A 12264-nucleotide genomic window follows, 5' to 3' on the forward strand; every position below is an offset into this window, starting at 1 on the left:
TAAAACATGGCCATAATTGAACTAAAATAATTCTTAATTTCTGGTCTTGATATATATATTTGCATGTCAGTACACAAAAGGTCTTTTAAAGTTTGTTTTAAATGTTTTAACTACAATAACACAACATTCGACTCCAGTGGCCTTCATTGTATAGAAAAAACAACATTGTTACATTTTTTTGAGTTTTGGGTTGTAAAGAATAAAAAAAGTAATACAGGTTTGGATCAACCAAACTCAATCATAATTTGTCTAGGGCGCACATGATGTATTTATTTTGGCAGAACACATGAAGTTTACACAGCATGGTGGTGACATGGTGAACAATACTTTATTGCAAATAATTGTTTGCCTTAGTCATGAGTTTGTTTATTTTCATGTAAATACAGTACCAAGACCAGTTTAACAAGGGGGGAAAAAAACTGTTTTGAATGACTAGGGAAGTTCTAGGAATTTCTTCTTCAGGTTGGTGAATTATTAAATGAAAGCTTAATCTGGTATTTAATTGTTAATGATTTTCAGTCTTGGGTAAAGTACAAAACTTTATACTTATATTTTATGCCATCAATTACTTAATTCCCCTCCTGTAATTAAAGATTTCTCACATTTGTTACAGTCTTCTGTTCCAATAATATTCATAATTTAACAGTCAAGATTATCTGCGAGAAACTGAACATCAAATAAACAAACAAAAAAAATACATGTATACCAATACCAAACTTAGCAAAAATACATAAAATACACAAATATGATAATAAAAGCACACTATAGACTGTTAGACTGTTTACAGTTGCATTGTTAAGTATTTCCAGCAGGTTATGACCCATGAATGGTCTCATCCAGAGTCACATTTAATAGATTCAGTTTGTATTACAGCAATTTTCTGTTCTGGAGCTGCTTTCTCTGAAGCAAGTGAAGCAGGTGCTGGTGGCGCTTCCACCATGGCTGTTTTTTTAGATGCTCCTGGATGATGAACACATTGAACCAGAGTCATAAATGTTGTCCATTTTACTCAAAGAGTATTAATATCACCAGTACATCAATTATCATCATGTAAGTTTTACCTGTGAGATTTCTGTGGATGCGGTTGCACAGGATCATGCTGAGAAAGAAGACGAAGCCGAGGCATCCGATGACCAAACCACACACCAAAAAACTGTAAGTGCCTTTTTGCTGAATAAGCTAGAAGAAATTTGCTCAGGGTTATTTACTTCCTTAGAAAATCTTTCCCAAATGTTAAAACAGGAGCCAAAGAACTTACTGATCCAACCAACACCTGCAACGTCATCTCACCCATTCCAGCAGTTGTCACTAACACTGTTATTGCACATCCTGAAGAAAAAAAGAGAAAGTGTTTGTTTGGCTTCATTTGTTCATAATTGTGGGGACCATCGGAAGATTCTGAAGTCTAGTGGAATAAATATATTTAGCTCTATTTAATAGTTTCAAATTTAAAAAAATCTTTACTTGTCACACAATTTCTGAAACAACTTCTGAATTTTGACTCAGTTTTCAATTTCATAAAACACTTTTTCCACCAACCAATCATGGCTTTAGAATAGACCTATAAATACACATCTACACAACTACACACGGTTGATGTATTTATTTTCTTTCGTACTGTGTAATACTGTATTAACAACCACAAATGCTTACAGTAAAAAAAAAGTCTGGTTTCAGTTTGGTCTCTCAGCTAATTACTTTCAATCTTGCACAGAAATGTACATAGGAGCTCATGAAAGAAGAGCTTTAGGTTTTGAATAACTGTGTGTATGTGATATATCCAAAAACATGATATTATTGCAACGTAAGACAAATGTTTGCTTTCAAGATTGAGAGAATTTAGATTTCTCAGTGCTTTATTTTGCAAGAGATGAGGCATTTTGCATTTTGTGTGTACAGTTCTTGGATTCGTGAGTAAAGTTTTGAAAAAAAAAGAGCCAAAGTTTTAAAAAAGTGTGTAAGCAGTTGAAAAAACTGTAAGAACATCAGATGTCCCCAACAAGAGGTTTTGTCATATTTTCTCACTAACTTTTTGTCAAATTTGAATTTCTATAATAATAAAAACTAAGAAATTCATACATTCGTAATATAAAATAACAAATATTTGTAATTTAAAGTCTGTAATATAAATTCATAATATATAATTATTTAGAATGTATAGAATAATAACAACAATTATTATTAATAGTAATAATGATAATAATTCTTATTATTATGGAATGTAGAATATAAGAACAATGGAAAGTTAAAGATCTCCACCATGATATAAAACATGATGTCTGTGTGTAATTTACCGCGGTACTCTAGGATATCCTCGGTGTAGGCCACTAGGCAGGGGAAAACACTGCTGATGAAAAGCCCAAGCAAGGTCGTCCCAACAAACAGAAACACTCTGTTTGTGTAGAGGATCAGTAACAGCAGCAATGTTACAATCACACCAGCCTGAAGAGAGAGGATTCACATTCAACAATCCTAAATCATTGATTCATTACATACTCAACAGTCACATGCTGTGTTTCGAATAGCTGATAGCAACAGGGGAGCAGCATAATAGTAAAAACGTAGCTTGAGTGGATGTGTACTCTATAAACAGTGATAATGAGCTATACTGTATTACAGAGTTTGATAATAGATTACCAGGTTCACGACGAGCAGATGCACAGATCTGAATCGGTATGACAGCGGGATGGACACCAGTCGTCCAGCAGTGACAGCTGCCCAGAAGATACAGTTCAAGTATGCTGCCATTTTAGCATGCAGAGACATGGGAGCTGAAACAGCGTACGTGTAAACAAATCCGGCATAGACCCCCTAAAAGTGAGGTTCAAGGGTCAATATTAACTTGCAGTTCTCAAAACTATTCATAAAAATAATTAGTCTCATTGAGCTCACTCACCATAATACCTTCTGTCATGAATAACACCAAACCGCCTAAGATGTGGATACCAAAAAACGTGACCGGTAACCCACGCAGGCTACCATTCATACAGCAGCTGAAGATGTTTCCATGTCCTCCATGATGAAAACCTATGGGGACCATAATTAAAAAGTAAAACAAGTTGCATAAATGGTTTTACATGTTAGTTTCCAGCACCTACACTACTGTTTAAAAGTTTAAATTAATTCTTTTATTTAATCAGGAATGCATTTAATTGATCAAAGGGACATTAAAGACATTTTTAATGTTTACAAAAGATTTCTATTTCAAATAAATGCTGCTTTTGAACTCTCTATTCACCAAAGAATCCTGAAAAAAAAGGTTATGGTTTCCACGTTGATTGTTTTCAACATTGATTATAATAAGAAATGTTTAGGCATAATAGACTGATTTCTGAAGGATCATGTGACACTGAAGACTGGAGTAATGATGCTGAAAATTCAGCTTTTTATCACAGGAATTAATTACATTTTAAAATATATTTAAATAGAAAACAGGTTATTTTAAACTATAAAAATCTTTCACAATATTGCTGTTTTTATTGTATTTTTGCTCAAATAAATGTAGCCTTAATGTAAAGCCTTCAGTGTTGTGGTAAATTAAATTAGAATTCTGATATTAATTACCTTTCTGGGCCTGGGAACATTTCAGTTGCATTGCTGTCTATGCAGGTTCAGAGCTCTCAGATTTTATCAAAAATATCTTAACTTGTGTTTCGAAGATGAATGAAGGTTTTACGAGTTTGGAATGACATGAGGATGAGTAATTAATGACATAATTTTTGGGTGAACTATCCCTTTAAGACTGCTGTTCACTTGTACCTGCATCATGTGGTTCAGATATTTCTGTGCCTTCTGGTGCTTTAGTCTCCATGGCCAGCTCATCTTTGTCCAGCAGTCGTGGTGTGCTATTTGGGCAGAAGGGGAGCAGCTTCTCTTGGTACATCAGCACAAAAACCACAATCGGCACTGGCAACTAGGAGAGAAAAACACTGAGCTCTCACAGAGACCCATGACCTTCTGCGAACCACACACAGGGCTATGCATCAGCTTACATTTATGAGAGCCATGATCCAGAAGGCGTACGCCACGTTGGCCTTCTCCTCCACCGGCTCTGAATGCGGGGAATTCTCAGCGAGGATTACAGGTGACCTGAAGCTGGATCTGAAGTGGTGAATTATCTCTGTGGCATTTTCTGTGCTATTACTGCCCAGGCAGTGCTCTGATATGAAAGGGTCTGCAATCAGAGGGCTCACCAGAGCACCGAGTCCAATGAAGAAGTGCAGTGCCTGGAAAAAGAGTGAAGACACAGACAGGAGACTCAAATTAGAGCTGTCAATCTAAGGTGTTAATTTAATAAAATGAATTATGCAATAAATAAATAATACATTTAATTATGCTCCTATACAAACCACATTCCCCTCCTTAAAAAAAAAAAAAGAATAAAATGTTGCATAAAATAAAAAAAAGGAAATATGGCAATTTATTTTGCATTGTGACATTAATATCAGGACAGATAACCATATCACCCCAGTTTTCATTAAGTGTTTAGTATTTCTGTTCTTTTAAGGGAATTCCATTACTGTAATAATGTTATTTATTATACTGCATCACGGTAAAATATTAAAATAAATGATTTTTTACATTTTTTATACATTTTCAATTTATATAAATAATGATTATAATTTATTATAATGATTATATAAGACTACCTATTTTGCATTACAGTAATGAGAAGTTTTTTACTGGTTTGTTCTGTAATTAAAATATTAACAGGATGAGGACACAAGTAAAAAGTAAAGAACTGAATGTATGGACTAGCACCTCTCCTGAGTGAGATATATGAAGAGTAATCTTTCCTCACCTGTAGAAAGATAGCAGAGTCTTTCTTATAAATGGACACCAGTTGGATGTTTGCAATAGTGTCGATGATGCCCATCGCCAGGCCTGACACTGCCATAGCAACCGCCAGCAACAGCACATTATAGCAAAGTGGGATAATAGCAAAAACCACAGAGATGATGAGGGAGGAGAGGAAGAGAGCGATGAGGGCCCAGAACAACCTGAGAACACAAGGAATAGCTTGGATGCTTGATTGCTTGTTACTTGTTAATCATCCCTCTTTATTTCTCAGATTTTAACTTTTGTTTCAAAATATTGCAAATGCTACAGTTTAAGATCTGTAAGATCTATCAAGACACCATCATTTGCTATTCCACTGCAACATGATGTTCATCTGCACTTCATGGATAGTCTTAAATGGTATTTTATCTATGTGCTTTCATGTGTCTGACAGCTAGTCGGGCAAGTCAGTAGTAGTGCTACACAGGGGCGAGGCCAGAAATGTTTAAGTGGGTGGGCCGACATAAAACCGGGTGGGCAAGGTGCGTGTAAGAAAACTGCATAATTGCCAACAGAAAATACAGCGCAAATGTTCAATGCACAACACTTCTAAAGCATTAATTAACATTAATTTTAATTTCAACATTTTCTAATAATTATTAAAATTTAAATTTATCTGTTAACATTCGTACCTGAGCTAACAAAAAGTTGTAGCCTATTTTTATGAACTAACCTTAAAAATTAATTAATACTGTAACAAATGTATTTATCATTGTTAATGTTAGTTAATGCATTACCTAACCTAAGTTTATTGTAAAGCATTACCTTAGTCTGAGACGACGGAGCTTCGCAGATGATCTTATAATCAGTCTCCGTCAGTTCGCGTTCAAAGGAGAGTAAACGAATACCGCAGAAATGTGCACAGCTGCAAATATGCAGTTTGTTGTGGAGAAGAGTATGTATCACAACGTTTATGTGTTTCTTTCTACAAAGGACGCATCTATTTAGCGGTTTAAACACGTTGCTAACATGATGCTTTAAACACACTCATAAGTTTCCAATCTAAATCCATCACCCGGTGGTCTGGTTTCATTTGTAGGCGGTCTGGATTCAGTGCTAAGACTTCATTTTCATTTGGGATATCCAATATTTTTAAAGACTGATTGAGGTTTGTTTCACTATTTTCAAATTCAACATTATTTTAAAACGTGCGCATTTTACTATGTTCTTACGTCGTAAACATAAATGTGGGTGGGACTAACTGAATCGTCACTGACGAATCATCATTTTTGACAAGGGTATGCTATGCACCTATAGGAAGAAAACTCACGTTAAATATATTTTAAAGTAAATATATGAAGTTATAGGGAAACTATACGTTTATTATTATTATCGTTTAATAAATATCATTCATTTGGAAAAGTACCAACTTCTCATTGGGTGGGCCACGGCTGAAAGTGAGTGGGCCAGCTTCGCCACTGGTGCTACACAAGTATTTAAATTAATTAATTAATTAATTATTTTTTTTAAAAATACACTTTTTTGTAGTATTTGTTACAAAAGTGATTCATTCTGTTTATTTAATCATTTTTATGTTTATTTGTTAAAAATAATAATAATTTTTATGAATTATAAAAAAAAAAAATTTTTAACAGAAAATTTTAATTGCATTTCCCCAAACGGTGCAGCTCTGGTTAGCGTGATGATTTTCCACCCAGTACTGCAAGGTGTCCGTAAAATACAGTAGACGTATGTCTTTAAAACTATAACAAATATGTAAATAGTTTTAAATAGATTTATAAATGTGTATAACTTTATATAACTTCAGTTTTTAATTTTCGATTTTTTTAAACAGGTTACACAAATAAACAAGAAGGTTTTTGCTTCATCATATGGAAAATCTCAAGGGTTTGTTTGAGAGACATGGTGACAGTGAAAGCATATTTTATTGCATTGTGTTCAGATCACATCTGTTGAGGATGTCAAGAAGTTTCAGGCTGAAAGCTGGCATGAAACATAGCAATAAATCTGTGTTAAACTATAAAGCGGCCATAAAAAAAGGTCAACCAACATCTGAGATTCACAAGGTTAATCTTGAAAAAAAGGAAAAGAGGGACAAAAAGTGCATAAACTCTCCAGGCAGGAGTGTAATCGACTCTGACAGCCTTTTACTGTCTGACATGAACTGAATATCTAAAGAGAAACTAAACGACAGTGTGTTTCCCAAACAGTGGAGTAATGGAGAGTTTATCTTGATGCAGATGTCCATCTCCAGCGGTCTCCTCATACAGTTTCTCAGCAGAGACTCGCTGCTCTACTCACGTTTTTGTGAAAACTCCTCCAATCGAGCTGCCGATGAGCAGGCAGAACTGCTGGGAGAAGAACACCCAGGTGATCTCCTGTAACGTGGAGCCGGTCTGGCATTTCAAATCTAGGATCGTAGGCCCCAGAAAGGCTATGCTCAGTCCAAAGCTGAAGAACACACTCCAGTATGTCAGTGTATGTTGACAGTTCCTTCTGAAAAGTGTTAATATACGCTCGTCAATTAACATAGCGTGAAAATCTCCAACCTATTCCACTCACAGCTGTAGTTCTTGGAGTCCTGGAGTTGTGTGAATGATTCTTTCTATGGGTTTTAGATTATTTGCTTAGATGACAGATCACAGAATAGATGATCATTTCCTGCTTTTATATTCCTTCACTCCTCCCATTTCATGAACCTTTGTGCAATGCTTCTGAAGTTAATGCCTAAAAATCACCTCTCAACAGAGCTCTTCGAAACTGTCAATGATTTTCAGTTCGACTGTCAATGATTTTGATTCTCAATGAGAGTCGTGGATCAGAATGTGATCATCTGAACACAACTGGACCACATATATCACATCAACACATTTTATGGGACATTATGTCTGCATGATCTCACAAAGAAAGAATTCCTAAAAGAACATTCCAACTCATTTCTGGTTGGTTATAAACACTATATTGCTGGCTCTTTAATTCAGTATGGATTGTTACAAGGTTTATAACATTGATTGAAGTTTATTCTACAAAATAATTCAGAGAGCCAATGGGACAATCATTAGCTTTGTAAAATTACAAAGTGTTACTTATATACAGTACTTGTTAAACAATGGCCTATGAACCCATCCTAGGGTTTGTCTGAAATGTCAAAACCCATATGCTTATAAGGTCCTAGTGAAGACCTGCATGTTTAGATGTATGTCCTTTTAAAACAAAAAAGTTTTATGAATAAATAATGAAAATTCTCTCACTATTTACTAGTGCTATCAAACGATTAATCGCATCCAAAATAAAAGTTTATGTTTACGTAATATATGTGTGTGTACTGTGTATGTGTATTATGTATATATAAACACACACACATGCATGTATATATTTAACCCACAAGAACCCGGACCAATTTCTCCTCATAGGAAAATTATGGGGCATATAAAACAGACCAAATGGACCACTTATAACATGTTTCTGCAGTTGTTTTTGAAATACAACCCCTCCTTGTGAAAGATCTGTAATGTTACATATATATGACACTGGGCGTTTATGATAAATATTTCATGTTACATATACAGTATGTTACATTGGGCGTTTATTTCTATTATAATTAAAAAAAAATACATTTTATAATTTTTTTTGCTAAATAACAGTTTTTTTTTTTTTTCTGTTTATTTGCTTATCCACAACATATATTAAAATGATTACTTTTCTGGGAAGATAAAACAAAAACCTTTTTCAGAAGTAATATAGTTTTTGCATTTAATTTGCTTTGCCACAACATATTTCAAAACCACATAACTGTGACCATTAAATTTTACAACAACTCTTTTGTAAGATATCAAAATTCTGCCTTTTCAGGTATATGGTTTAACCAGAAATTAATTTTTAGATTTTTAGAATTTGTATTTTTTTTTTTTTCACAACTTGAAAATGTGCAAACTGAATGAAAATAAATAACTACCTCACAGATATATATTACACTAAAATAATTTAATCAGCTAAATGAATTGAGCAGTTCATTACCATTTGTACCATTTTTCTTAATATGATAAATACGTCACATACAATATCTTTGTCACTGGTTTTATATCAATTTGTTCAAGAAACGTACTAAATAGTAATCTAGGATATGTTATTAAAACATTAGAATTGTTGCATGGGTTCACTCTCAGAAATAAAGGTACAAAAGCTGTCACTGGGGCGGTACCTTTTCAAAAGGTACACTTCTGTTTAGGTTCAAATACAATATGTACACTTTAAGTACTAATAGCCTATGTACCTTTAAGGTACCAAAATGGACCCTTTAGGTACAAACATGTACCTTTTGAAAAAGTACCGCCCCAGTGACAGCTTTTGTACCTTTATTTCTGAGAGTGTTGAAATATACCTTTTGTAACAAAAACAAGCGTTTTTAAAAATTGCTGACACAGCAACATTGTGCTAACCAGACAGGACACCATTTTGGAAATGTTGCCATGGCAACAAAAAATGTTCATTATATGTCACTTAGGGACTTCCTGAGTTGAAAGTGAGGGATAATGCTTTAAAAAGACCTTTCCAGATAATCTGGTGTTTGTGACAACAGTGGGTTTGTGTCACCGTGGGTTCTTATATTATATTTGAATATTAAATATATTTATATATAATATAAATTATGTAAGGATAATCAACGGCTAGCTGTGCATTAAACGATTTGAATGCACGACGTGGAGGCGAAGAACCGCCCGACGCGTGGCGAAGTGCATTCAAATCGTTTAATGCACAGCTAGCCGTTGATTATCCCGTTTATGCCATGGTCATTTGCCAGCATTCACATATTAAAGATGTTAATAATATTTGCGCTGCAATATTTCGATAAAAATAACGGTTATTTTCTGTATTACTGTGTTACTATTCAACTGTAACTGTATGTTACTATGGTTACCAATGTTTATAGGAAGCGCATTAATATAGAACGTGATTAAACTGACCTGGAACTACCTGTGCGGTTCAACGAATTTAATCAACACCTGCCAGCTAATCAGAATCCAGTATTCAGACAGACCATGGCATAAATAAATATATACATGTAAATGCATGTAATATTTTCTAAATATATACTGTGTGTGCACTGTAAAAAAAAAATTTTTTTTTAAATTTTTAATTTTTTAAAATATTCCAATTGTCCCTTAAATTAACATTGAGTAACTTAACATTTCAAGTTGACTAAATGAAAAATTTTAAGTCAGCAGGGTAACAAAATATTTTAAGTTGAAACTACTTTTTGGAACAATTTCTTTTTTTACAGTGTGTATTTATATATACATAATAAATATATACAGTACACACACATATATTGCATAAACAAAAACTTTTATTTTGGATGCGATTAAGATAGATTTACTGTGGACATGTTAAGATAGAGTTACTGTGGACATTTAGTTACGTAAAAATACAATTAATATTTGGATTACCTACAGTCCAAAACTTTAACTTTAATTTCTTGTATTTATTAACAGAGAATATTTTTTTCTTGTAAGTAATGCTTCATTATTCATCTCTTATTGTAACTTGCAACTTATAGGATTGTTGAACTGCATTGAGTTTTGTGTTTGTGATTTACATTGTAATACACTGTATATTGTCTAGTGAGAATAAGAGGAAGCATTTGTATTGCTGCAAAGCAAAACTGCCTCAAGTTCTTAACTCAAAAAACAGAATATTCTCTGCATCAAATCAAGCAACAGCATTACAATACAAAGTGTTCTCAAATCTGCATATCCTGGTTGTCTTTCGGGGACCCATTTGGGAGTTTGCAGGAACCCGACGTGCATATTTCTCCTAGCAACACAAACCTTTCAGTGGCTGTCAACAGCCAAACCATGATCCACTGATGCAGCTATTTTCAAACATTTACACTGGGCTCACGCACACATGCATGCTGATTTCTTCTTTATCAAGTCTGATTAGATAACAATAGCCAGTAATGCTATGAAACGAAACAGAGAGCGATCTGATTTAGGGAGCATATAAAATGGCTGTCTTAGATCTTAGAGGAGAGGAAGCTGATGACAGGTGTATGTTTTTATAATGGACATTGATTAACACATTTAAACACTTTCTCACTTCCCAAAGCTAACCCAAAGTGACTTATTGGAAGGTAATTGCAGACTAAGACCTCAAATATGTCTGACATTCTGAATGAGGACGTGTTAATTTTCAACATAGCTATCATTCTGTGAATTGCATGATGTACTCTGTGATTATAGAGATCTGAGGATAAGCAGTTATATTTATATCTCTCAGTATTCAGTCTCAGTCATATGGCAGCATTAGAAGTAGGAGGCCTCATTTGTCTCATCAGCATGACGCAGCTCTGAAGCATCAGAGACCAAATGAAATTGATTGCAAAATGATTGTCTAACAGACTCTGCAATTTGTCAAATCCATAATTATTATTAATGCATCGCCCTGTTGTAATCAGATACCACATATTTCATTTGCCTTGCAGTTTTGGCATAAACTGCTGTACTAAAACACAACGGGTAATTTATTTATCCACATTTAGTGGTGGAAAATAGTTTAAAACAATTCCTAAAGAAGCTTTTGTTTTGTATTTATCTACAGATAATTGAGTAACTAATGTTTCAATATCCCTTGAGCAAAAGTAGATGTAACTGGTTTTCGTGCTTAAACATGCAACATTCAAGTTAATTATTTTTCAGGCATTCATTCAATACCACATATGGCCATGACTATTTAGACTTGAATATGATGTGAATATGCAAGAGAGCTGGCTATGAGCACTGGTTAACCATTGTTGCATTTTAATGACCGGATGGTATGTGAAATGCAAAAGGTCATGAGATGTTAAAATTTTGCAGATTGAGAGGAGAAAGGGAAACCTGTTATATGTGATACATAAATGTGTGCTTTCTGTGCTTCATCTTGATTTTAGTTGTATGAATAAAATAATTGTTATTTCTCCTTGTCTCCACTAGATGTCATAATGGAGTGATGTGATGTGTAATCAATGATGTGTGGTAAGAAATTAATTGAAAGTAACTGAAACTTGAGGAGCCATTTTATTATTAAATTACTCACAACTATTGCACATATTTCATTAAATATATTGCACATATTTAATTAATATGTTTATTTTCATATTATAATTGTCAAATTCATAAATGCATTTCAATGTTAAAAAAATCTTTTAAACTTTAAATCAGAAAACAGAAAATAGAGAAGAAATATAATAATAATAATAAAATTGGCAATTTTTTTAATGATTTTAAATAATTGAGCCCTCTGCAGTCATCACGTGTTAGGGTCTGAGAAACTACCCATGATTTGTACTAATTAGGTTTTATCTTATTATAAATGCTAAAGATTGCAAATATTATGTGCATTGCAATTATTTAATTCATACACACATGCTTGTGTGTTACATTTAATGTATAAATATACACTTTACATTTTAAAATCTGTTAA

The 12264-nt window shown here is 33.7% G+C and overlaps 1 protein-coding gene across 1 annotated transcript; it reads right to left on the bottom strand.

Annotated features, from left to right (window-relative positions):
• Window positions 1-303: 303 nt before the first annotated feature.
• mfsd4ab (major facilitator superfamily domain containing 4Ab) lies at window positions 304-7419 on the bottom strand. The gene is made up of 10 exons (XM_058764225.1): window positions 7102-7419; window positions 4802-5000; window positions 3993-4226; window positions 3760-3913; window positions 2897-3027; window positions 2638-2811; window positions 2295-2442; window positions 1259-1329; window positions 1062-1179; window positions 304-960 (listed from the first exon to the last, which is right to left on the bottom strand). The coding sequence occupies exons 1-10, from the start codon at window positions 7329-7331 to the stop codon at window positions 833-835; spliced, it is 1587 nt and encodes a 528-aa protein (XP_058620208.1). The 5' UTR covers window positions 7332-7419; the 3' UTR covers window positions 304-832.
• Between the last annotated feature and the right edge of the window lie 4845 nt (window positions 7420-12264).

The sequence above is a fragment of the Onychostoma macrolepis genome, chromosome 23 (genome assembly GCF_012432095.1).
Source record: "Onychostoma macrolepis isolate SWU-2019 chromosome 23, ASM1243209v1, whole genome shotgun sequence".
Taxonomy (NCBI): Eukaryota; Metazoa; Chordata; class Actinopteri; order Cypriniformes; family Cyprinidae; genus Onychostoma; species Onychostoma macrolepis.